The 27,778-nt window shown below is 41.9% G+C and overlaps 1 protein-coding gene across 4 annotated transcripts in view; it reads left to right on the forward strand.

Moving 5' to 3' along the window:
• Positions 1-27,778, forward strand: part of col4a6 (collagen, type IV, alpha 6) — a 356,258-nt gene that overhangs the window by 194,169 nt on the left and 134,311 nt on the right. For all 4 annotated transcript variants that reach the window (XM_052022087.1, XM_052022085.1, XM_052022088.1 and 1 more), the window contains exon 5: positions 27,207-27,341. In XM_052022087.1, the coding sequence (XP_051878047.1) occupies positions 27,207-27,341 (135 nt within the window). The remainder of the gene's footprint in view (positions 1-27,206; positions 27,342-27,778) is intronic.

The raw sequence follows: 27,778 nt of genomic DNA on the forward strand, positions 1-27,778 counted from the left end.
GAGTTTGTACGTTCTCCCCGTGTCTGTGTGGGTTTCCTCCAAGTGCTCCGCTTTCCTCCCACATTCCAAAGACGTATGGGTTAGGAAGTTGTGGGCATGCTATGTTGGCGCCGGAAGTGTGACGACACTTGTGGGCTTCCCCCAGAACCCTCCATGCAAAAGATGCATTTCACTGTGTGTTTCGATGTACATGTGACTAATAAAGAGATCTTATCTTATCTTAATGTTCCCACCGCCCATATATTTTTCATATTTCCTCACAACAGAGAAGGAGGCCATTCAGCCCCTTGAGTCGAAACCAGTTTTCAGTGCATTCCTGTCAGTCCTATTCCCTCACTTATTTCCCTCTAACCTATTCTCTTTCACATGCCCATCAGGTTCCTCCCCCCCACCAGTTCTCCTGGCAGCTGCCTACACAAGGGAGAGTTTTCAGTAGCCAAATGACCTATCAGCACATCTCTGGGATGTGGGAGGACACTGGAGCATCCAGGGAAACCCAAGGGGTCACGGTGAGAATGTGCAAACCACAGAAACAGCACCTGAAGTCAGGATCGAACCCAAGTCACTGGAGCTCTGCAGCAGGAGTACCACCTCCTGTTCCACTGCGCCACCTAAGTAAAGCTCCGTCTAAGTTCGCTGTTTGATGTTACAGTGAAATACTTCAGACTTTTAAGTTTGCTCCTCCATACAAGTGGAGACATTCCCTGTGTGTCTTATTCTTTCATAAAGACCTCAATTTGATCACCCCTCAGCTTTCTCTTTTCTAGAGTAAGGAATCCCTGTCTGTTTATCTATTCATGGTAAGTAAAACCAAATATTTCTGGTACCATCTTTGTAAATCTTTTTTTGCATCTCTTCATTACCTTTGTAACCTTTCTCATTATTGAGCATCAAGAACTGCACGGGTTTGGACATGATTTAATAAAGCTTTACTACTCTTTGGTCCTGTCTCTTTAGAAGTAATCCCTTGTGCTTTGTTTGCTTTTGCAATGATCCTGTTACATCCATTGATACGTAAAGCAGTTTATATATCTGTATTTTTGTCCAGTTAGATTTTTATTTCTGAGTAATGTAGCCACTTTATTTTTTGTACAGAGATGTAATCTTAAATTTTAAAAAAAATTTTATTTACAGCCTGGTAACAGGCCCTCCCGGCCCAACAAGTCCGCGCCGCCCATTTTAAACCCAAATTAACCTACCCGTACGTCTTTGCAATGTGGGAGGAAACTGGAGCACCTGGAGGAAACCCACGCAGACACGGGAGAACGTACAAACTCCTTACAGACAGCGACGGGAATCAAACCCCGATCGCTGGCGCTGTAATAGCGTTGCGCTAACCGCTACGCTACCGTGCCGCCCATTCATTACACCACTCTGTGTTCTCATTAATTTCACAATTATCAGAATCAAATTTATTATCACTGATTTCAATGAGGTGAAATGTTTGTTTTGTAGAAGCAGTACGGTGCAAAGATGTAAAATTACAAAAATAAATTACAAAAATAAATAAATAGTGCAAAAAGAAGCAATAATGAGTTAGTGTTCATGGATCATTCAGAAATCTGACGGCAGAGGGGAAGAAGCTGTTTCTGAATTGTTGTGTGTGCGTCTTCAGGCTCCTGTACCTCCTCCGCAATGGTAGTAACGAAAAAGGCACGTCCCAGATGGTGAGGGTCATGAGTGATGGATGCTGCCTTCTTGAGGAACCACCTCTTGAAGATGTCCACTTTCCTTATCTGCAGCCTTATTAATGTTTTCTTATGTTTTGTTACAGTCTGCCCGACTATTGACTCTTTTCCCACTACCATAATAAAGTATTGACCACAAGTTTAGTAACTGTATTTTCAGTTCCAAAGTTTAAATCATTAATGTAAATTATAACCAGCATTGGTCTCAGAACTAATCCTTGTGGGACCCCACTTTTCACCTTCTCTTCCCCCCTGCCCCCACCCCCTTACCATCTGTCCTGAGCTAGTTCCTCCTCCTCCTACTGCTGTCTAGGTTCAGCATGTTCTGATCTCATTCATTAAACTATTGTACAGTTCCTAGTCAAAGTCCTTTAGGAAATCTAGATAAGTTGCATCAATTGCATTGCCCTTGTCTACAGACTCTATTCCCACTTAAAAGATTTAATAGAGGTTGATCAAATATGATTTTATTTGGTTCAAAGTACTGCATGTTCTGATAATGCAAAGTTTATTGATTGTTTTTGTGAAGACAATGGGGAGAAAATTAATTAAAAGTGAACAAATGTTCTATATTATTTGGACAAAGATGATAAACCCAAGGCTGTTTCCAAATCAGGCTTTGTGCCTAAGTCCTGATAAAATCAGTGATCTGTAGATACCAACAGGGCATGCTGATGCAAACTTCTGTTTAAGGTTCTTCTCCAAAATCAGCCAACCAACAGTTAATTCTTGCAAGGGTTGGGTAGTCAAAGACCCCTCCCACCCTGGACATCCTCTCTTCTCCCCTGTCCTATCAGGCAGAAGATACAAAAGCCTGAAAACACGTACCACCAGGCTCAAGGACAGCTTCTATCCTGCTGTTATAAAACTATTATATGATAAGATGGACTCTTGACCTCACAATCTACTTCGTTATGGCTTTGCATCTTATTGTTTGCCTGCACTGCACTTTCTCTGTAGCTGTAACACTATATTCTGCATTCTATTATTGCGTTTCCCTTGTACTACCTCGATGCACTGATGTGATGAAATGATCTCTATGGATGGCATGCAAAATGAAGATTTTCACGATACCTCAGTACATGTGACAATAATAAACCAATTACCAACAATGTATGAGGCCACAGTGCCCAAAAGACTGTTGTAGAGCCATAAAAGAACACAGCAATTGGCTCCTCATGGAGGCAAGTGAACCGTGAGACACTTTAACTCCGCCAACCATCTTCTCTTCAAGCTCTCCCATTAAACCACCATTAGCCAAGGAGTACTGCAGGTCATGTGGTCTGGTCAGTTTTGCCACATTTGACCCAGGGTCTTGAAATAGCTTCTAATCAATATGTCTTTTTAAAGCACATATCTCAGTAACAACTGCAACTCTGTTTCACCATTGTCACATTGAAGTGACAGCCTAAAATTATATAAACTTGATTCCAGAACTTTCTGAACCCGTAGCAACCCATATTAGCTGCGCTTAAAAACTAGCACTTAAAAACATTTTTAGCTCATTCAAGAATTTGTTTGTTGAAGCCAAGAAATATGTACATCTCCGAAAGGATTTATGCATGTTGTGATTTTTGAAACGCTTGTATACTTCTGTGGAATGGACAGTTGCAAAATTACTTGGCTGCCACCTAAGGAGGATTTGTACTCCATTGTGTGGTGGATCTGCTACACGGGAACACTAAGTGTGGAAGTGAAGTGGCCAGCTTGTGCTGGTGTTGACACTGTAAGAAGGACCCAGGAGAATCTGTGATACTGAGTGGGAGTTGACTGACTGAAAACAAGCCAGGGTCCCACTCAAATAGTTTGGCTGAACTTGTGTTTTTTCCTGTTCAAATGCAATTTCCATGGTTTACTGAACAACGTGTGAATTTTCAGGAGAAGTATCTATTGTTCCAAGGTTGGATTTATTTTACTCTTTTTAATTTATTAGGCTGTGCCTGGATACTCTTTTCAGAGAAAGCATTTGCTGTATATTCTGGAGCAAGCTTATCACCAAGGTTCCCTGGGAGAAGCTGAGAGAGAGAATCCTAAATTTATAATAGGATTGCATTGTGCCCACCTTTTTTTTATCCACTTTTCCCCATCATGTCACAGACCAGCTAGCTTCCAGTGACCCAGCTGTAAGGAGATCTAAGATAGATTCAAGGAGGCTTCCCCCTCCTGTGAATTGCTAGGGTTTGTCTTGGCACTTTGGAGATTGGGACCTCTGCTGGGATGAGTTCACTTTTCCATGGCATGCTGTGCACTGAAGTTGAAAGTTTTATTCAAACATATGCTGTATCACAGGGTTGAAAAGGAATCATTTATTTAATTCCTTTCAGAATCTTCGGACATTCCAGGGCTCCTTGCACCTAAATAAGTGTCCGAGTAAACAAAGCCACTCTGGCAATCACAGCAGGCAATTTGTGTATTGCAAGTTTCCATTTGGTTAATAAAATCATTGTGCTATTTCAGGATGACCCAAAACAATCGACAGTCAATTAGCCATTGTTTTAATGCCAAAATGCAGAAGGTGATTTGTACCCAGCAAGTTCCCTAAAGCAACAAGATGGCAACAAGAGGATTATATTTTGGATGGGACATCAGGAATAAGCCTCCTTCACATTCCTGCATCTTTTGCATCTACCTTATTAACATCATTCTGAGAGATAGCACATGCGCCCTCAGTACTGCATTGGAGCATTACTATTGATTTTCCTGCTTGCATCTCTTGAAACTGCAATTTTCTGGCTTTAGAAATGAGAGTGCAATCAACAGCTACCAAGATAATGACTGGTTAATCAATTTTTAGTATTGTTAGTTGAGGGCTGAATGCTGACTAACACAATGAGAACTCCCAGGCTTACTTGAAATCATGTTTATAGAGTCTCTTAAATTAAGCTGACAGAATTTTGCTTTGACATTGTATCTGGAAAGATAGTACCCTTGACCATACAACTCTCACTCAGGATTGCACTGGAGTGTAAACCAAGCTTATATACTTAAGCCTTTGGGATGGTACTATGAATTCAGAACTGCGATTACTACCAATCACGAGAAAACTAGCATCTTGGGCAGGTGTGGTAGTGTAGTGGTTAGCGTAACGTTATTACAGTGCCAGCAACCCGGGTTCAATTCCGGCCACTGTCTGTAAGGAGTTTGTACATTCTCCCTGTGCCTGCGTGGCTTTCCTCCGGGTGTTCTGGTTTCCTCCCACATTCCAAAGACGTACAGGTTAGGAAGTTGAAGGCATGCTATGTTGGCGCTGGAAGAGTGGCGACACTTGCGGGCTGCCCCTAGAACACTCTATTGCAAAAGATGTATTTCACTGTGTGCTTCGATGTACATGTGACTAATAAAGATATCTTAAAATACAGTGCAATTTTCAGTCCAATGCTACAAATTTATGCCCATTTGGATTAGGAGGCAAGCATATGTTTTATGAGTTCCTCTTATATTCTTTGGATGAAGAGGTCAGATATTTTTGTTTATCTGGATTTATTCATGTCTATTTTTCTCCTTACAAGTCAGAAAATAGATCGTGCTATACCAGTAACCTTCCAAAGTGGTGAGTAATCACTCTATAAACTGAGCATCAGCCATTTAACGAAAGTCATGCATTAAATAAGCTTCATTAATTCTTCAGTAGGCAATATATTTCCAGTCTGTGTAATCTGGTACAGACAGACCCTTTGTATCACTCAAATCCTCCCATACAAAAGAGTGAAGACAGCCAGGCTTTAGAAGCCTATCAGTGTTGCCTTGCACTTGGTTCATTTCCTGCTTGCCAGCTTCAGAATTTCATTATCAGGCAGATTCCCAAATTAGCCATTAGGCCTGGATTTGCAGTGACTCTTTGTCTGGAATTGTCTGGGGTCTGAGGGGAAGAATTTTCTTGTCACACAGTGTGTTCATCAGGGACTGATGGGTATTTAGAAGGAAACATTCTAGTCTAGATCACAAAATGCTGCCTTCTGCTGATCAGTGATGTGGACTTGATGATCTAATACCCTTTCATTATAGACCTCTGTCTGCAACTTGTGCCAAGAACATAATAATAACAGGCTGCTTGAGCCACGCAATGTGAAGAGAAGACCAGATTAGTATCCCTGGATATTAAGTTCTCCTACATTAACCTTCTGTGGTAATAAAGCTGATGTCAAGTATTGATGTATCATACTCTCTGTGTTCCTTAACAGATCTTTGGACAAATACCTCTTGGTCAAGCTTTGCCCCTGGATAGGCCACCACACTAGGATAAAAATGCCATATTGTGTCAGAGAAGGCTATTTGTTCCATTGTGTTCAACTGAATCTTTCCCATTTGACCCAATGCCCTTCCACCTCCCTGGAAGCTTGCAAATTTTCCAATGTAAAAAAATACCAATTTCCTTTAAATTACCATTGAATCTTCTCTCTTCCCTTACTATCTAGTGTATTGGTATTAGTTTATTATTGTCACTTGTACCGAGGTACAGTGAAAAACTTGTTTTGCATACCGATTGTACAGGTCAATTCATTACACAGTGCAGTTACATTGAGTTAGTACAGAGTGCATTGATGTAGTACAGGTAAAAACAATAACAGTACAAAGTGTCACAGCTACAGAGAAAGTACAGTACAATAAGGTGCAAGGTCACAACAAGGTGGATCATGAGGTCAGAGTCCATCTCATCGTATAAGGGAACCGTTCAATAGTCTCATCACAGTGGGGTAGAAGCTGTCCTTAAGTCTGGTGGTACGTGCCCTCAGGCTCTTGTATCTTCTACCTGATGGAAGAGGAGAGAAGAGAGAATGACCTGGGTAGGTGGGGTCTTTGATTATGCTGGCTGCTTCACCAAGACAGCGAGAGGTAAAGACAGAGTCCCGGGGGGAGGCTGGTGTCCGTGATGCACTGTGCTGTGACCACAACTCTCTGCAGTTTCTTGCGGTCCTGGGCAGAGTAGTTGCCGTACCAATTTGCTGAGAAAGAAAGGGAAAACTTTCAAAAATTAAGCAGGATAGAAGAAAAATCATTTTTTTGGCAGGATATAATAAGGCATAAACGTCTGTCTTTGAGCTGTCCAGTGCCAGTACTGGGCAGGAGACAGAAGTTGAGCTCTGAAATTGACTCATTTGTAATGCTGAAAAGTGAAGTTGGAGTTTTCCACTTGTGAGCCTGTTATTGAGCAATTGCCCCTTGAACAGCAAATATGGACTTGGCCAGATGGTCAGAGCAGCAATGGGTACATGAACTTAATGTGCCGGCTTCAAACAGCCAATGTTACAGTCTCTGACTTTTGATCATTAAGCTTTTCTGGAAAATTCAAGACAGTTATATAAAAGCAAAAGCTTAGAAATGATTCTGCATCACAAAGGGCATATGAGATCGATGATGTGTGCGGCTGGAGATAGGAGACCCAATGTGTGCTTTGTCCATGGATCTTCCTAAGTAACTTTATTGTGCTAAAAGCCCAAGGTGTTCTGAATATTTTGCTTGCATGAGTTGCATACAAACTTGAACAACCATTCAGATTATTCACTGAGAGATACTTACACATGTTATGTTAATCGCCAAGTTCTGTTTTTTTTATTTGTTCAAGGAATGTGGGCTCCGCATACTGAGCCAGCATTTAATTGCCTATCCCTAATAGCCTTTGAGAAGGTGGTGGTGAGCTGCCTTCTTGAACCACATCAGACTCTGAGGTGTGGATATACCCACAAGGCTGTTGGGGAGAGAGTTCCAGGATTTTGACCCAGCGACGGTGAAGGGATGTCAAGATGGTGTGTGGCTTGGAAGGCAACTTCCAGGTAGTGGTGGTGTCCCATGCTTTTGCTGCCCTTGTCCTTCTCGCTGGTAGAGGTCGTGGGTTTGGAAGGTGCTGTCTAAGGAATTCTGGTGAGTTGCTGTAGTGCATCCTGTAGACAGTACAAACTGCTGCTCCTGTGCTTCGGTGGTGGAGTGAGTGAATGGTTGTGGAAGGAGTGCCTATCAAGCGGGCTGGTATGCCCTGTATAGTGTCAAACTTCTTGAGTGTTGTTGAAGCTGCACTCTTGGAGATTATTCCATCATCTCCTGACTTGAGCCTTGTAGATGGCTGTTGCAGGATTCCTAGCCTCTGACCTGCTCCTGTAGCCAGTTTCTGGTTAATGTTATCCCTTAGGATATTGACAGTGGGAAATTCATTGATGGTAATGCCACTGAAAGTCAGTGCGTGATAGATGGATTTTTGTCCACTAATGTGTAATATACCAGCTTGGGTTCAGTTGGGTACCTGAATCAGATACGTGCAGACTGCCTGTATTTCTCCGGGATGGTGGAGGTGGGGGCCAGGCTGGTCATGGGAGGCACGGGGGGGGTTGCAGGGACAGTCAGAGCTCCCGTTGGTGGTTGGGGGAACAGGCCCAATGGTCAGATATGTTGGGGCAGTCACAGTGGGATATGAACGACTGTGGTGGTGGTGGTATCTGAAGGAGGTCCCTGGCACAGTGAGAGGAGGGAGGAGGCAGGATTGTTGGAGCCTGACTTTGAAATCTGCTTCAGCATGAGTAACCCTTGCGATTGTGGGCCATACATCTGCTAATGAGTCGTGCGAAAGTTATTTGCTTGTGTCCAGATGCCTTCGTGCACAAGCACATCTCATGCAAAGAGGTTCAGAGGAATTTTGCCAAAACATGCATTAAGTATCCAATCACATTTTTGGTTAAATTCCTTTGCATAATGTTGTTTGTAAGAATTTTAGAATTTAGAATATCCAGGTCAAGTACCCACCCATGCATTGGGACGTTTGGGAGTAGGACAGGGGTGGAAAGGAAAGAGCCCTTGTTTCACAGCTGGCCTCGATACTAGGTGGGAACATTTTATTGGGTATCAGGAGCTGAGAATGTAACAGCAATATTTACAAATCTGTCGTAGGCAGCCTTCTCATTCCCCACACAGACATACCTTCTGAGCTGTTTATTCCAAACCAAGCCTTTTAACTTTTTTTGCTTACATTAGTGAATACAGACATGAACAACCAAACAGATTATTTACTCAGAGATATATATACACGCCATCGTAAAGGCCATATTCTGTAATCTGAGATTGCCCATTAATTTGATTATGTGGTAATGTGGTTAGGATCTGTGGGCATGCTATGTTGGCACTGGAAGAGTGGCGACACTTGCAGGCTGCCCCCAGCACATTCTCAATAACACCAAAAGATGCATTTCACTGTGTGTTTCAATGTACATGTGACTAATAAATAAATATCTTTTCAAATTGGGTTCAGTTTTAACACTAATGTAGCTGAATCTGAAGATTGAGTGTTCAAGTCCTATTCCAGTGTAGAATACAAGATCTACATTGACTTATCAGTGCAATAACTGTCCTTCTCAAGAGACTCTTGCATGGTTAGAGGTGCTGACCTTGGGTTGAGAACCAAGTTTCTGTCTAGCTCGGGTATGTTGATGCTAAGTATGCTGTCGGGTGCTCCGGTGTCCTCCCATATTCCAAAGACATACGGGTTAGGAAGTTGTGGGCATGCTATGTTGGCGCTGGAAGCGTGGCGACACTTGCGGGCTGCCCCCAGAACACTCTATGCAAAAGATGCATTTCACTGTGTGCTTTGATGTACATGTGACTAATAAAGATACCTTAATCTTAAATCTCTTAAAAAACATTAACTCTGTTTCCCACATCATGGATGCTGCCTGACCTGTTGAATATTTTCAGAATTTTCAGTTTTTATTTCACATTTCCAGCATTTGCTGTTTCTGATTTTCAATCACAGTCTAAACTGATAAGCTGTTTATAGTCTGATAGGGGAATCATGCTGCCCAAGGGTCCGGTGAGAATTCTGCCCACCTGTTTGTATTTTGTTTACCTCTGCTTGTGAGCATAGATAAAACCTTTGTATAATGTCCCTTCTGAAGGAGAGCATCTCCAACAGTGCACCATTCACCCAGTCACTGCACTGGATGGTCACCTAAATTTTGTATTTTTATTTCCAGAGTAAAACTGAATCCACAGCGTGATGAAGCCCAGATGAGAGTGCAACACACTGTACTATAGCTGATCTGAAAAAGGACCAGGTGCCTTTATGTGGATCGATATCTCACAGTCGAGATATTTGTAACTGTTGCTTGCAATCAGTTATATTTGGAGCCCATGACTATCACTGAAGCAAATGTTAAATATCTTGCCATTACTTGAGACTATAAGGAAATGGGCCTTACCATCACTGTTGAAGGCTGAAATACACAGGTTCTGGGTGTTTCACTATATCTCTGAAGCCTGCTGATTTTGTTCAGATTTTATCTTGGGCAATGTACACTGCCCATCACTCAGTGTTGTGAGACAAGGGGTGCATATTTCGCGACCGTTTTTCCAAGTGCATGCACAATGCATCATTGTTGCAAGCTTTTCCTTAAACTATGGCCTCTAGTTTTTGATTCCCTTTCTTTGGGAAAAATACTGTGCATTCAATCTATCTTTGCCCCTCGTGATTTTATACACATCTTAAATACACATTTTATACGGACATTTTAATCTTGTTTTTAATTTTAATAGTAGATTTGGTTAAAGTTTGTACATTTCAGTACAGTTTAGAATTAAACCAGACTCTCCTGTGGGTGAGTCAACCTAGAACATGTGTCTGAGTTTGGCAAAGAAAGAAAGGCTTGCACGTGAAGTGCTTTGTCGTCATTGTTGTGTTGCAGCATTTGAAACCTGCATCCCATAACATGATGTGATATCATGGGGAAGATTTAACTGGGAGCAGATTTGGTTTGGATGAGCAGTGCACCTGGCATCAAACTTGCCTACTCTCAATCCTCAATTTGAAGAACTGATTATTTAAACTCTCTGGCCTTGTTTACATTTCTCTACCCAGCTGCACACCTAACACAGAGATAACTGGCCAGAGTTGGCAGGCAATGGTTGGGGTAGCCCAGAGATGACCCACCAGCATGGCCTTAAGTTGTTTGGGTTGGGGATTGTCTTGGTGAAAGGTGGTGCTCTTAGTCTAGAAAGGGGGGAAAGTTATATCAGGTTCTCAGAGGCCAAGGCTTTTCCTCTTGGGAAACATGATAATGCTAGAAGAACTCAGCAGGCCAGGCAACAACCGTGGAGAAAAGCAGGCGGTCAACGTTTCGGGTCAGGACCCTTCTTCAGGGAAGGACCGGCCTGAAGAAGGTTCCTGACCCGAAACGTTGACGGCCTGTTTTTCTCCACGGATGCTGCCTGGAGTGCTAAGTTCGTCCAGCAACATCATGTTTTTCATCTAGATTCCAGCATCTGCAATCCTTTGTTTCTCTTTTCCTCCGGTGCCGGCACACAATTAGTTAAAATGCCAGTGATGTTCTGTTAAGATTATTGGCCCATTTTGGAAGAAGGTTCTGATTATGTTTTGGGTCACGAAAACCTGGCATCAGCAGAAACACTCTGGTCTGGGCAAGCGGAGTTGGCTTAAATCATCTTCTTTTGAAGCAGATAGGTCTGCCAATTGAGTTCTGGGAACTCTTCTTGTCAACAATTCTCACTATGAAGATCACCGTTTCCATGTATGCATTTCAAACTTTTCCAATCTAGGGTTCCTGTAGGTATATCTACTTTGTTTAGAGTTCTTATGCATGCAACTGGGTTGCTTGCATCCCATTGACTCAATGGTGACCTTTTGTTAGCCATAAGGATAATGACCTCTGTCATGATGTGACCTTAATTCACTCAGAGCTGTGACAACTATCACCACCGGAAGCAAGGATTTTTTGATACTATGCTTTCTGAATCACATTGAAAAATCAATATGCCTTTAAGTAGATGGAGCAAAGTGATGGAACAGCACTCTTTGAGAACCCAAATATGTTAATTCAATTGAATGAATACCTATTACAAATGATTTCATACTTGTGGGCATCTTTGCTCATCTCTTAAAATGACTGTAGCTTGGCAATAGCAGTGGACAATATAATATGTGAATTGTTTTGCCCCATGTAAGCAGCCTTGCATGCTTTGTTTAGGGGCTTCCAGTTAAACAAATTATATCTGACTGACTTAAAAGGGTGGGTGGTCAAGGTGATTCACATCTCACCTTGAAGTGGCCCAGATTAGGTTCATAACTTGGAGACACAAGAGACTGCAGCTGCTGGAATCTGGAGCAACACGCAAAAAGCTGGAGGAACTCAGTGAGTCAGGTGGTATCTGTGGAGGGATGAACCCTTCATCTAGACTGGTCCCAGATCACCTGACCCAACCTGACTCGTTGACTGTGGAGTCTTGACCCAACTCGTTGGCTGTGCATTTCCCTCCATAGATGTTGTCTGACCCGCTGAGTTCCTCCAGCTTTTTGTGTGTTGCTCTAGGTTAAGAACTTGTATAGGCTCTTGCTACCTGTCTGCCCTGTGGCCACCACATGGACCTCATTCGCCACGTCAAAACCCACAAAAACTGGAGTGGAAGTAAATCATTTTTGATATTGTTGTACTTCCTAAGAAGAAGGAAAAGTGAAGTTTAATTTTGTGTCAGACAGATGTAGTCTTGTCCATGGGTTAGAAGGAGTGGGATTTCATAAAAATCACTTAAGGTTTCTGCTCCTGACTGGTACTCCTGCTGGAAACAGTGAATGTGGCTCTTAAATTAACTATAGGAACTTATCCTGCCAACATACATCTTTATAAATGTGATTCCATGAAGAGGTCATTTTAGTGTGGGCCTTGGGGAAGAGCAGAGTCTGGATTCGAATTTCCAAATTTTGAACAAAGTGCTCACACTTGTTTGAACTTGCATATGAAAAACTAATCGTCTTCCTGAGCCAGCACTTTTAGAAGAAGAGGAGAAAATTGGTAGTTGGGTTTAATATTTGGTGTTATTCCCTTTGATTTAAATGTGAATGGGACCAATCTGCACAGACATTACAGGTTTAAATTCCATAGATGAGGGAAGGGCATTTAACAAACGTTGAGGAAAGATATAATGACCGTTCTAATGATCCAATCATGCAGATATTTGTAACACTACCTAAAGCAGGGTGGATCAAACATTTCTCCCATTGCTGGTCATTGTTAATAGGCTCCAGTTATTAGCCAGCAATAAGCTATTGTAATACTGTTTACATATTGTACAATTAGCCATGTACACTGGATTGCTCGGGTCTTTTTGAAGTATCTGCAGGTTGGCATCTAGCAGCAGCAAGAAGATATGCAGAAGATGTGCTTGTGGTCACAAAGCCTTTTATGATGGTAATTATGCTATCTGCAAAAGGCTTGACTCGGAATTGGCTAATCACAGATGGGTCACTGTAGTGAAAGAATTCAACCATTAGCCCATCGTGGTGTAGGACGTTCAACAAAATATTGGCGAAGTGTGGAATACACTGCAGCACCGGGAAGGACTCCAGATAAAGATATGCATCTTTTTCCAGTGCATCATTACATAAGCACTTATGTGGACTGAGTGATAGCTGCAACGCATTATCTATTGAGGAACTATTTACAATTAGGACCACACTGTGGGGTAAAAACTAACTTAGCGCACTGAGTTAAAGAAATGATAATTAGAGCAATGGCCCCAAGTCTGCTGAAAGTAGAACATAGTACAGCACAAGAACATGGCGGCACGGTAGCGTAGCAGTTAGCACGATGCTATTACAGCGCCAGCGATCGGGTTTCGATTCCCGTCACTGTCTGTAAGGAGTTTGTACGTTCTCCCGTGTCTGTGTGGGTTTCCGCCTGGTGTTCCGGTTTCCTCCCACATTCTAAAGACGTACGGGTAGGTTAATTTGGGGTTTAAAATGGGCAGTGCGGACTCGTTGGGCCGGAAGGGCCTGTTACCATGCTGTAAATAAAAATTTAAAAAAAAGTCTTTCAGCCCACTATGTTGTGCTGAACTAATTAAACTAGTAATTAAATGCCTAACTAAAGTAGTCCCTTCTGCCTACACAAGGTCCATATCCCTCTATTCTCTGCATAATCATGTGCCTATCTAAGAGCCTCTTAAACGCCTTCGTCATATTTGCTTCCACTACCAGCCCTGGCAGTGCCTTCCAGGCACCCACCACTCTGTGTAAAAAAAAATTTCCCCGCATATCTCCTTTGAACTTGCCCCCTCTCACCTTAAATGCATGCCCTTGAATATTAGACATTTCGACCCTCGGAAAAAGATACTGGTTGTCTATCTATGCCTCTCATAATCTTATAAACTTCTATCAGGTCTTCCCTCAGCCTCTGCTGCTCCAGAGAAAACAACCCAAGTTTGTCCAACCGCTCCTCATAGCACATGCTCTCTAATTCAGGTAGCATTCTGGTAAACGGGTGGCGTGGTAGCCTAGTAGGGCGGCAAGGTAGCATAGCAGTTAGTGTAACGCTATTACAGCGCCAGTGACCTGGGTTCAATTCCGGCCGTAGTCTGTAAGGAGTTTGTACGTTCTCCCTGTGACTGGGTTTCTTCCAGGTGCTCCGGTTTCCTCCCACGTTCCAAAGACGTATGGATTAGGAAGTTGTGGGCATGCTATGTTGGCACCGGAAGCATGCCGACACTTGCGGGCTGCCCCCAGAACATTCTAATCAAAGATGCATTTCACTGTGTGTTTCAATGTACATGTGACTAATATAGGTATCTTATCTTATCTTAAACCTCCTCTGCATCCAGCTTATTTTTAAACAAGTTGCTTTCATTTTATGAGTTGCAGGTTTGCATTTTGTTGGGTGTGTTATTGGGAGATCACTTAATTTAGTTTGTATGCATCAGCTGGCTTGAGTAATAAAGAAGTGGAACTTTTGGTGTATTGCAAGGAGTGTGCTTATTACGGTTCATAGTGACTGCGTTTGGAGGGTTAGCTGTTTTTGGCCTTGTCTCACATGACACTTAAATTTCTCTGGGATCTGGCAAGAGTGAGTTTGGCCACCGTTCCTGCACGTGACCGCTCTTTGTTCGAGAACTGAATGTTGGATGATGATAAGTTAGAGGTGTGTCTTGTGTGATGCTGCAGGTAATGGAAATCTGAAATAAAAAAAACAGTGGAACATAATGGTATGTAACTGACCTGAAACAGTGGTTCTATTTCTCTATCCATAGATGGTACCTGACCTGCTGACTATCTCCACCATTTTTGTTCTTATTTCTTTTCCTCTTTGTGCTGAAAAGATCTTTGAAAATACACCGTGGTCTTACCATTGCTCCTCAATCTAAGCTGCCATCTTTCCTTTCCAAGATTGGAGGTGGTCTGACCTTTGTCTTTGACTCTCCTCTAGGCCTCTGTTTTAAAATGTTTTTCAAGTGTCTCATATGATCACTGACTTTGTAGCAATGCAACAAAAGAAGTGGCACTAGTATCTATGATTCATTTGCCTCAGAATAGGCTCCGTGTCATCTCATTTTGAAGACAACCGTCTTCCTTGGAGACAGAACAAGACCTTGACTCCCTTAGTCATACCCTCCCACTGAAGTTTATCACTCCACTAATGGGGGCTGTTTCTTCAGTTGGCATGACCCTTACGCGTTTCAATTCCCTCTTGAAACCTCTATTTTTACCCTCCTGTCAGCCACTGTGTAAAATCTATCTCATTGCCTGAGTTGTTTCTCCAGTATGCGTTTGATCTCCTTATTTGGCATGCCATCCATCTTTTCTCATTTGATTGCAGTGCAGTGTAGATTGGCACAACATCATGGGCTGAATGGCCTGTCCAGTGCTGTACTGTTCTATGCTACTAAGTGACATTCTTGGTATGTTGAGGATGCTGTATGAAGTAAGGCTTAAAAGCAAGGAACAATACAGTTCACTCAAACTTAGCATCAAAATGGCAGGTTATTCTGTTCCTATTTGTGCAACTGTTCTGTTTGCTTGTCAACCTAAGAGCAACTCCTCATTTGATGTGTTAATGGACTGTAAGACATGCTGGGATGTCATAAGATGGAATCAAAGTGCTCTCAGTAGAACTTCTGTGCGTGTTTCAGGCTTTTCTATGGAAATTTTCAGCTGATTCAATTTCATTCCCATTTGGTTGAAGGGCAGATAAACCCAGTTCTATGGGTCAGATTGAAATAGAGCACATTGACATTTGGATCAGATTGGTTATTTCTGACACAGTACGTGTTTGCTTTGCAGTGGATGATGATCGAATGGTGTTGCTATTATGTGGAGGGAGCTTATTTTAGAGGATCCAAATAAACAAACTGATAGAGTGACACCAGGATCATTTTAAAGACATCAGTGCAGCAGTGCTGATGCCAGATCAAGGCAAAGAGAGGTGCTTACAAAATGGCATTAAAATCAGCCGTCACTATAGTAGATGATCCTTTCTAGTGGCATCTTATGCTGATATTCTGAAGGCTCTTAATCATTTATGCTTACCTTTCTTAGTACTTGTAACTTTAGGGCTTAATTGTTAGAAAGAAAGACTAGATAAGTGCAACTGTAAAGCTCTGGGATATAGTGAGTGAGGGTAGGAGATATAGTGGATTAAAACTCAACAATCTGCAGGCGCTGAAAATCTGAAATAAAAACAGAAAATGCTGAGAACACTCAGCAGGTCAGGCAGCATCTGTGGAAAGAGAAACAGAGTTAATGTTTCAGTTCAAGAGCACAGTTCTGATGGAAAATCATTGGCTTGAAATATTAACTCTGTTTCTCCATCCATAGGTGCTGCCTGACCTATTGAGTATTCTCAGTTTTTGTGTTTTTATTTCATATTTGCAGCATTTCCAGTTTAGTTTGCTTTTTGATCTTCCATGAAAACCTAAAGCAAAATGTCTTGCAATAAAGAAATGTCAAGCCATCTGTAAGGAAAGAGTTAACTTAGCCAATAGTCATTTCTGATTCCTCCTTAGTATGTGTAGTAGTGTGTAACACAAAATGGTGTCGGCTCGGACTGTGGGAATGTTTTGACAACTTATGGGAGTACAGATGCGCATCCTTGAGATTAGATACTGGTGAAGAATGTTTTCTTCTTTATAGTCCTGTTGTCTCTGTTTCTAAGTTAGGTGTTTAGGCTGAAGGTCGTGAGTGATAAGAAGGTACAAGCTGTTACCACTAAGGAATGGAAAAGTACTGGGGTAAAAGTTAAGCTTTTGATGGGTATAAAAGGGGACACCTTCTTTGTGCAAATTGGGACCTTTCCTTAGGCTGGGTCACAACCGGTGCTAAGACACAGACAGAAGGCTGTGTGAAAGGCTGCCGGACACCTGAGGTTCACTCCGGCATTATATAGATCAGTTCATTGATTGGTTGATAAGTATTATTTTGCTTCCTTCTGTATTTTAAGTATTCTTCTTTCTTTCTGTATTTTATTCTTCATATAACTCTAATAAAGTAGTTTCTATAACCTTTAACACGTGTACAGTGCCTCCTTTGTTTGCGAATACCTCTTGCTGCTGAATCAGGAAAGAACGAGGAACGAATTTTAAAATATTTTTGTTATACCATCGATGTACGAAGGAGGTAAAAATCCACAACTTACAATCATCAGAGGGATGCACAAAGGGAAAGAAGTGGAATTAACTGCCATCCTGGCTCTGAGCTGTTTTGAGGAAGTGCATTTATTAAATTACTTTATGTATTTTGGGATCTGGGTGTTATTGGTAAGACCAACATTTATTGCCTATCCCTCATTGCCCTTGAGAAGGTGGCAGTGAGGCATCATCATGAACTGCTCCTGTCCTTCTGGTGAAGGTACTCAAAGGTCTGTTGAGTGTGGAGTTGCAGGATTTAGACCCAGCAATGGTGAAGGACTGCAATGGGCAACTACACCTGAAATGATAGAACCCGCGGCCCTGTCCTGAGCGATGCCTTGAGACCCGTTGTCAAAAACATTTTCATTATTTTTAAATGTCCCTGATATTCAAATGTTTAAAAAACAGTTTTAAATGGATTTAAATAAGTTAAACAGCTAATTAAAATGTAATAAAAAATAAATAGCTAACACATTTAGCAGAAAATGAAATAAACAATTATAAATTAATTAACCAAAGATAAAATAATAAAGAACAATAAAAAATTTAGCTAATTACACCTATGAAATGAATGAGATTATTACCTGTAGTTTGTAATGGCTGATACAAAAATTCAGGCTAGCATTCTAGTAATTTAGTTTCAGCATTGAATATCTGTACACAGACATGCCACTTATTAGTCTGATTTTGTTCTCTACTACTTCAAAGAGAGTCATGACTCCACTTTAAATAAAAGTTTAATACTACTGCAGCCCACTGGAGTGTTAGCCTAAATTTTTGTGCTTGAGTTTCTGCAGTGAGGCTCAAACTCGCAATCTCCTACTTCAGAACAGAGAACGCTGCCAACCAACCCACAGTTGACACTAAAGCACTTTCAGACATCCTTAGGGTTTGATTATCACTGTAAGTAGATAATGATACTATTCTTATAGGGAATGCATTGCTAACCATTGCAGACTAAATGACTGTTACATTCCTGTCTGGCACAGGCCATCAGTTAGTCTATCAGCACAGGGGGTAAAAATAGAAATAGCTGGAAACACTCAGAAGGTTAGGCAGCATCTGAGCTGAAACATTAACACTGTTTCTCTTCCCACAGATGCTGCCTGACCTGCTGAGTGTTTCTAGCAGTTTTTGTTTTTATTTCAGATTTCCAGCATCTTCAGCATTTTTGATGTTCATTTACTCTTGAAAAGCTCATGCAGAAACATGATGCACAATATCAACTGTGTTGACATACACAGCAACACGATTTATAATTCAGTGCCATGACCAGCAGCAAGCACCCACTTTTAGTCCAGGGGACACTACTGCGAATCTCATAATCCAATTTACTCATTGCAAAGTTCCACTAACAGCAGTCCCTCAGGGTCAAGGATAACTTGTTTGCCTGAGAGAAAGTTTACTTTTTCTTTTTTCAATCTTTTTATTAGTTTTCAAATTAATACAGATTGATATATAGCATCAATATTTATACATGTAATACAAAGAGATCAGGATAACAATCATGGCATAGATAATCATAAAGAACAATAAAATATAAAAAAAAATCTGTAGATCCAACGATCTCTTAGTAAATGAATATAATATAAAAGAAAGGAAAGAAAGAGATTTATTATATAAATTAAAAAAAACCAAATCAATAAGAAAAATTGTAAACAATATAAACTAAATAAAAAAAATTTTAAAAAAAGAAAGAAAAACTGGGCTAAAATTTCTCAGTAGAAACAGAGCAATATTATGTCATCAACTCCATTCCTCCAAGTTGGAAAGTTATCGAAAGGGGATCTACATCATGTGAAAATATTGAATAAATGGACTCCAAATATCTTCAAATTTAAGCGAAGGATCGACAGTACCACTCCTAATTTTTTCCAAGTTTAAACATGATATAGTTGAGAGAAAGTTCACTGTGTTGGTGTTTCGATGCTTTAGACCAGTGGTTTTCAACCTTTTTCATGCTGTGGACCCCCAGAACATGTCCCTGTTAGATGGTGGACCCCCAAAGCCCACAAAATCAAACAATCGATCGATAATTCATGCACACAACACTTAAATTACTGCACATAGGCCCTATTGAAATAGTGACTATTTCAATCACCGATAATTACCAGCAGTGTCTTTCAGCGTTCAGTTCAATGTGAAGGTTGTGCCTGTTTTGCACTGCAGAGTTTGTCCAAACGTGGTGGTATGTGCGACAAACATACGTGTATGTCATCCTCAATATTCAGTCTTGATCTGTACTTGGTTTTCATGGCAGTGACTGCAGAAAATGCTATTTCGCACAAGTAAGTGGTTGCAAATGGTAACAGAAAATTGATGGCTTTGCCGGACAGCAGTGGATACTCCTGGGAACATGCTATCCAGAATGACAACAGTGACATTTGGTTGAATGGCAAGCGCAAAGTCCTGTCAGATGACAGTTCAGCCAATTCTTCTTGTTCACATCCAGCTAAATCAGTAAGCATGCATTCAAACAGATTTCGAATCCAATCAAACATGTTCGTGTCATCGTCGCCGAAATACTCCTGGCAATAATGTGACAGCTGTTGAATATGGTTCAAAACAGTGCTCACAATGGCCTCTGTCTTAGTCTCGTTCACTGTCAGAAAGTCAGCCAGCAACAGAAACATATCATAGACGCCTTGCTCGCATCTTCTCTTCTAGATACGGAGTTTTTTCTGGAAGGCATTGATTTTATCATGCGTTTTCAGAACATTTGAGCCAGGTACTTGCAATGATAGATTTAAGCTGTTCAAAATGTTGAAAATATCTGCAAGATAAGCTAATCTGGCAACCCACGTCTCACCTGTCAAGAACTGTGCCAATGATCCGTTATGCTCATTTAGAAAAATGAGCAGTTCATCTCGCAATTCATATACACGCTGCACAACACGGCCTCGTGACAGCCATCTGACTTCTGTATGTAGCAACAAATGCTTATGCTCAGCTTCTATTTCACGGCATATGTTTTCAAACAAAGGATGACTGAGTGGCCTCGCTTTGATAAAGTTAACGATTTTGATGCACGTGGAAAACACATCCGCAAGATTTTCATCCATATCCTTTGCAGCCAAAGCCTCACAGTGAATCATGCAGTGGGTTGCTGCTATATGTGGAGCTACTTCTTTCACTCGTGCGACTAGACCCAACTTCCATCCCGTCATTGCGGCAGCACCATCCGTGCATACTCCAATACACTGTGTCCACGCCAATGCCGATCGTACAAGAAAAAGTGTCAAGCACACGGGAAAGTTCTTCACCGGTTGTACGCCCTGGGACCGCCTTGCAAAGCAAAAAGTCTTCCAAAGCCTCTCCTTCCAAGCAATATTGAACATAAACCAACAACTGCGCAGCACTGGCAACATCAGTACTTTCATCGAGCTGAATCTCAAATTGCTGAAGACGTGCTATCAGCTGGCTCTGTATATCTTCCGCCATATCGCCAATTCTTCTGCTTACTGTGTTATCAGACAATGGAATGGCTTTCAGTTTTTGACTGGATTCTTTTCCCGGTACAACTTTGCACGTATCTACTGCTGCAGGCAGTATAAGCTCTTCTCCAATTGTGTGAGGCTTTCTGGAACGTGCTATTCATAATGCTACCAAATATGATGCGCGAAGAGCCTTCTCATTTACAGTGGCGCAGGCTGTCATTTTGCCTTTCTGCTTGAGGTACAGCTTCTTTTGCCGCTCAAGATATTCCTTCGGCTTACTGGCAATATCTGGATGCACTGTTGTTAAATGGCGCTTCAATTTCACTGGTTTCATTGTATCGTTGGACAGTGTTTGCAAACACACAACACAGAGAGGTTGGTCTGCATTTGTCCCCACTGCAATGAAGCCATACGAAATGTATTCCGGATCGTACTTGCGTTGTTTTCTCTTTCGGTCACCCTTATCCCCTTCGTCATCAGGATCTTCCGGTTTCTAGTCAGCTTTTCTCTTCAGAAATTTCTCCATACTCAGCAATACACTCTGGACAGTTTAATTACTATTACTGACAAACAAAATTATCAAAACTAATCTAAAATTTACACGCTTGTGAACTTTTCGTTTAACAGTGACGTCACCGTGGCATAAGTGCATGGTAAGTAAGCAATATTATTAAGGCACACCAACAATGTCACTCAGTCTCGCTAACACTGCAGTGCACAACAGAATAGTAGTGAGTAGTGAACACTACTGACTACTCTGACTACACAAATCGAATATTAAGCGGCAGCTTACCAGAAGGGAACACCGTCTAAGTCTCTAAGATTGTCACCTATAATATAGATAGAATAGATATGGCTGATTTTCTGAATAGTGGAAAACTGGAGCAAGCAAGTAAGCTACATCTTTGTAACAGGTCGCTTTTCCATTTTTTTCTTGGCTTGCTCGCGGACCCCCTGGCAACCCGTCGGACCACAGGTTGAAAACCTCTGCTTCAGACCAGTCATTGGTTTATTTGTGATAGAGGTGGTTGCAGACTGCCCTCTAGTGCTCAGCACCCAAAGCTCGATTGGTAACCAAGCCGTTTTTAAAAATGTTGATAATAAACTTTATTCATAGAACATAAAACATAGAACACTACAGCACATTACAGGCCTTCTGGCCCACAATGTTTTGGATTTCTTGTATATAAATAATATGTACAAGAAATCCAAAAACAGTGCATGGTTTTCTTTCTATTCACAGTGTCATCCAATCTATATATTGTGGCGTTATCAGGTCTATACATTTGTAGTGTCATCAAGTTAATACATTCTATGTACTCAATGCCACTCGTGTGGCCTCTTTGGACAATACACCCTTCAAGCATCCTGCACTGCTGAGGAACTTTCCCCTCCTATCACTGCAGCATATTTCACCTAACAAAGATACTTCCAATGTCACTTCAAACACAGAGGAACTCTTCCCCCTGGTTATGTACGTAACCGTGATGACGCACTGTGTTTTCTTAGTATAACCAGCTGGTGGAGTCTTGCTGTGATTCATTTTCTTCTTCTTCATGTGTTCCCATGACTTGGTGATTTATATTTGCAGATTAAGAGTCCATTTCCTGATAGTATTCTGGAGATTGTATCTGCAATGCAGTCTCTAAACTGGAGTCTTACGAGCTCAAGCCACATTCAAAGACTTGAGCACATATTTTGGGCCCACATGATGCTAAAGAGGTACTGCATTGCTGACTTTTATTGAGGTCAAATGATAGTTTTTCAGTGATCTGGTGATCCTTCAACTCTCAGTACCTAATATAAGTGACCAGGTCATTTGTCTCATTGCTATTGTTCTTACTTAACCGCGGAGACAAGGCAATCAACCCAGCCCCAGGTTGGGGAGTTGTAATTATGGAAGGGCTTCCCTATATCTTGCACAGGGAGATCATTGCAAGATTCCTCCTCAACCCCCTCTTCTCAGTGGCTGAGGAGCTTCTCACAAAGTGCAGTTTCCACCCATCAGGGGCAGGCGCAGTAGTGTAGCAGTTAGCATAACACTATTACAGTGCCAGCGACCCGGGTTCAATTCCCATCACTGTCTGTAAGGAGTCTGTACGTTCTCCTCATAACTGCGTGGGTTTCCTCCAGGCACTCCGGTTTCCTCCCACATTCGAAAGATGTACAGGTCAGGATATTGTGGGCATGCTATGTTGGCGCTGGAAGCGTGGTGACACTTGCGAGCTGCCCCCAGAACATTCTACGCAAAGATGCATTTCACTGTGTATTTCAATGTACATGTGACTAATAAAGATCTTATCTTATACAAAGGGCATAATCTTCACTGCCTGACAAATCCAAAATCCATTGAACAGCACCACCCACTGTACGCTCGACCTCACAAAAACCTGTCAACAGAGAGGGATTATGGAGGATCCTTCTCAAATTTAGCTGTCCTTAAAGATTCAGTATAATTCTATGTTTGTTTCATGGTGACATGTAAGCCATTATTATACCCAAAGATCCAATCCCAGTGCAAACAGGTTGAAGTGAGACTGTGTCGTCACACCAGACCTCTTCGCAGTATCCCTTGCTGCTGTACTCCCATCTCCAGAAAGTTTCTCTCTGTAGTGGAGTGAAGGAATTGGAATTTGTCTATTATTGTCACATATACTGTGGTACAGTGAACAACTTGTCTTGCATACCGTTCATACAGATCAATTTATTACACAGTGCATTGAAGTAGTACAAGGTAAAACAATAACAGAATGCAGCGTAAAGTGTCCCAGCTACAGAGAAAGTGCAATGCAGGCAGACAATAAGGTACAAGATCATAATAAGGTAGATTATGAGGTCAAGAGTCCGTCTTATCGTACTAGAGAACCGTTGTATAGTCTTATAACAGCAGGATAGAAGCTGTCCTTGAGCCTGGTGGTACGTACTTTCAGGCTTTTGTATCTTCTGCCCAATGGAAGTCTACTCAACTTTCATTGTCCGGCCTTCAGATCCAAGGTCACCAATATGGGAACACAAATAGATCATGCACAAACAGCAGATGGGGCACACAACATCCCAAACAACCTGTATACAGAGTCTGCAGATCTGACATGGAATTTGTCAGCAAGCTCAGAACTGACCCTAAGGGAGCTTGCAGTGAGTAAATTGGTTGCCAGGGATGCCAACAAATAATCTGTATCTACACTTCAAATATAACTCATTGATCTTGTAGGACTTTGGGATGTTCCAGGGACCAAAAAAATTCTATATAAATGTACACTCGATGTGTCGTCCTAATTTGGAAATGTAGATTAGCTTGAATCTGTGGTGATGCAAAGATTTTCACATTACTGCCATCATTATCTCTCAGTGCCATTGGGTTTCCCAAATTTGCCAGGTTTCTAACAAGAACTAGCGATGGGAACTTGCCCCATCACCACGTGAATGCCACCAAACCTGAATCCCTGACAACCTGCAGCCATGGTCATCAGTGGTTCGAGTGCAAGCTGCTCAGCCCAGGTTTGATCTTGCGGCATTGCCATGCTGCCTTGCTGAGGGTGGGTGGCTTTACTAAAACTGTTGTGTGATCCAACTGTGAGGACTGTTTGGTCACTCATCTCCTGTGAGAGGGCGCCCTCTGTTAAACACTGATTTGATTTTTTTAAAGCCTTTAGCTGTTGCGGAAACTGAGGGTTGAAAAGTTTGGATACAGATCATGTACTGAACTAGCAGAAAAAAAAATCACAAATAACATCATTGCAGAAAGGGATAAAAGTGCAGTTTCTTTAGAGGTTGTCTTACACATAATAAGAGCTCTAGAGTTGTGCATACACACATGGGGATATGTAATGTATGTAAGCAGACTGTATTTTGATCATCTGGCATTGACTCACCCGACTAGAGTTTAGGCACATTGAATGCAAAGGTGCTGCCCTGCTTTTGGGATGTTTCCAGCTGCACAGATTTCATTCATTCACTTTGCTCCAGATGGTGATATAAAGTGAATGAAATTGATTCAGCCTCTTCAGTTCTCAATCCGATGGAGTGTATTCCATTGTGCTCATGTTCGGAATCAATACGACCTATTTTACTCCATTGTTCAAAGCCAAAGTAATCTCCACAGTCTCAGTGTTGTACAGTAGCAAGAGTCATGTTGCAAAAGTTGAGTGTCCTATTGCAAAGAAAATGTTGCAACACAAATGTTTATCTGTATCTTCATAATATTGAAAGCAAGAATCTGTGTATTATCACCCAGCACTGTAGTTGATATGTGCTCTGTACATGAATTAAACCTGTTTGGTCTCACCCTATCAGAGATATTCCCTTTTTTCTACCCATCCTTCCCACACCTTCTTTGCTACTGAAAACTAACAATTTTTCTCTGCTGAAGTAATTTTTGTCTCTTTCCCAGTTCTGCCGAAGGATCCCAGATCGGAAACATTAACTGTTCCTCTTTCTACAGATGCCGCCTGACTTGCTGAGTGATCACAGCACTTTCTACTTTTATTTCAGGTTTCTACGATCTGCAATTTGTTGATTTTCATTTGCTGTGGAAGTAAAGGTACTGTTTAATTTGGTAATGGACCTCCATCAGTTCGAACAGTTGTGCATTCATGGTTAGTTATTGTGATCAAGCCTCACACCATAATGTTGCTTGATGCTCTCTTCATGTTTTGAGAATCATTGCTTTGTCAGATGGAAGGAAGGAAAGTGCGAAAAATAGAAAGGTAGAAATGGTGGCACAATGAAGCAGCGGAAAGCGCTGCTCTCTCATAGCCTCAGTGATCCAGGTTCAATTCTGACCTCCAGCACTGACTGTGTGGAGTCTGCACATTTTACTTGCGATCCCACGGGCTTCCCTGGGAGCTCTGGTTTCCCTCCACATCCCAGGGACATGTGTAGTGTTAAATTAATTGCCTACCATAAATTGCCCCTCAGGTGCTAGGTAGGAGAATCAAAGGGGTATTATTAAATGAGAAGGAGAAAGAGAGTGAACAAAAGACAGCGAGGACAAAAAGGAGGGACGAGAAAGAAAGGGAGAGAGAAACTAATAAACGGAGTGATTTATTAATTTGAGCTGAAAACCCATGGTATTGTGGAGAACTTGTCAGGATTCTGCCGGTTTATCTTCGTGGTTCTATTAAAGGTGTATGTTTTGTGCAAGGCTCTCAATCTTTAGTGATAGACAGGGATTTATATGAAAGATGTGGGTTTATCACAATGCCATCATCTTAAATGGGAGGCTTGGATTTCAAGTTAATACAAAGACAATCGCTCAATGTTGTTATTGATATGTGGAGGTTATTTTTGATTGATGATCGTGTTTGGTACCGACACAGCAATCTAGTGAACTGGACGTTCCCAGAATCACTGAGCACAAGTCATAGACCTGCCTCAACCCATGCAACAGAAATATTTGTGTTGATTATAAACTGAGGTTTTACTGCATTCTGCCACAGGCAAGCACTCTATTCCTTTGTGCATTCCAAAATGTGTTTGATTAATAGTTTTGGCATCAGTGACATTGGGCAAGTGTTCTTCTGTGAAAAATCCAAGGATCAGACTGTGCTAAGTGTATTAACCAGGCAAAACTTAGTTTATGCTACAGAGCAGATAAATGCTTTAGGTTTCCAATTTCTGATGGCTATCCTGTGATTCCTGCCATGTCGTCTTCTGACGCAGTCTCTCACAGTGGAAGGTGACTTGCTTCCACTGCAGTTTTGTGGGCTCTAGGGTGGATGGTGAGGCTGATGTGGGACCCACGGATGCAGCCACAAGTGGGGCAGGTGGTGCTTGGCAGGCTGTGTGAGCTTTGAATGGGTTGGAATGATGAGACTGCCTTGCTTGATGGGACTGGTACTGTGGTGGATCTATTAGGTAGATTCATCGTGCAGCAGAATTGGAGTGGAAACAAATTTCCCTGGGTAGTCCATCTCAGCTGACGTAGTCAAAGGTTGAAAAAGTCATGGGCAGTGGCCAGGACTATTCCCTGCTTTTCTCTTGGAGTTGTGCAATGAATATTAGGTCAACTGTCCCCTTTGAAGGATGAAAGCCATATTGTGACTTGGGGAGCAGCTCCTAGGCCACTGGGCGGACACCAAAGACTTTCCCTGTGGCGGCCATCAGGGAGAGCGCTCTGTGACTATTACAAAATGGCTTGTCTCATGATTTACAGGGTCTCTCTCTTTCCAAGTGGCAGAGGTGAGGCTGAGAATTCATGTCAGAAGTTCTTCCCTACCAAGCTTTGACACTTCTGCAGGGGTGCTGTCTTCTCTGGCGGCCTTGTTAGCATGTGGTCATTTGAGTTCCTGTGGTCTGAGTGGAATACTGAAGCTGGACCAGATAGTGTGTTGGACTGGAGTTAGAGTCTTGGTTGAGGAATCCTTTGAAGCACTCCTTCCAGTGGGTGTCATCTTTTCCCGTGATGATAAGATCCTCTCCATTCTTAGATTTCTTTGAGAAGATCATCTCCATTCTTAGATCTTTAACAGAAGGACAAAAATGGTCATGATGCTCCACACAGCCAAATATTCTCTCTGCACAAGGCTCGCTGAAGAGTGCGCACTTATTTGAGGTAACAGAGGGAACCTTACGCTGATGAAATGGCCTCAGGAAGGAGAAGAGTAAATTGAGAAAACCTGTCATTACATCTTCACAAGAAGTGCAATGTTCCTTCATTTTTCAATTAATTTGTTCTTTGTGTTTTCAAACTTAGGGTCCACCAGGACAGATTGGGCCTCAAGGACGCAGTGGGCCACCAGGGTTTCCAGGGCCAGTGGGGGTAACTGGATCAAAGGGTGAGAAGGGTAACCAAGGTCTACCAGGGGTTGGTGGAATGAAAGGAGAAAAGGTGAGTATATCCCGAATACCATTGTTGTTCATTTAAGTATCCGAGATGTGAAACTAGCTGCAGGTTGATGCCACCACTGTTGAGCTCTCAACTTTTGCCGCTCCCTATACGTGACTGCATTTGTCCCAGCATCAGACCAGCCTTTCTGCTGTCCCAACTACCCATCACCTTCCCTGTCCCTGAAATAATTCCTGATGTCTATAGAATCAAAAGGGAAAAAGAGGCAAAAGCTACAAATACACATCAAGTCACTCAATTTCTGCACAGGGGAAAGATAGTTAAGAAATTCTTTCTCAATTTCTTGCGTTGTCTATGCTCCCCTTCAAAGATTCAGCTCCATCTGAATCAATGGAATCAAAGTGACTGAGGTTGAATTAATACCCCCCTGAGGGTTATGTATTGTTCAAAACCGATCAGGAGACACAAAGGACTGCAGA

The sequence above is a fragment of the Pristis pectinata genome, chromosome 8 (genome assembly GCF_009764475.1).
Source record: "Pristis pectinata isolate sPriPec2 chromosome 8, sPriPec2.1.pri, whole genome shotgun sequence".
NCBI lineage: Eukaryota > Metazoa > Chordata > Chondrichthyes > Rhinopristiformes > Pristidae > Pristis > Pristis pectinata.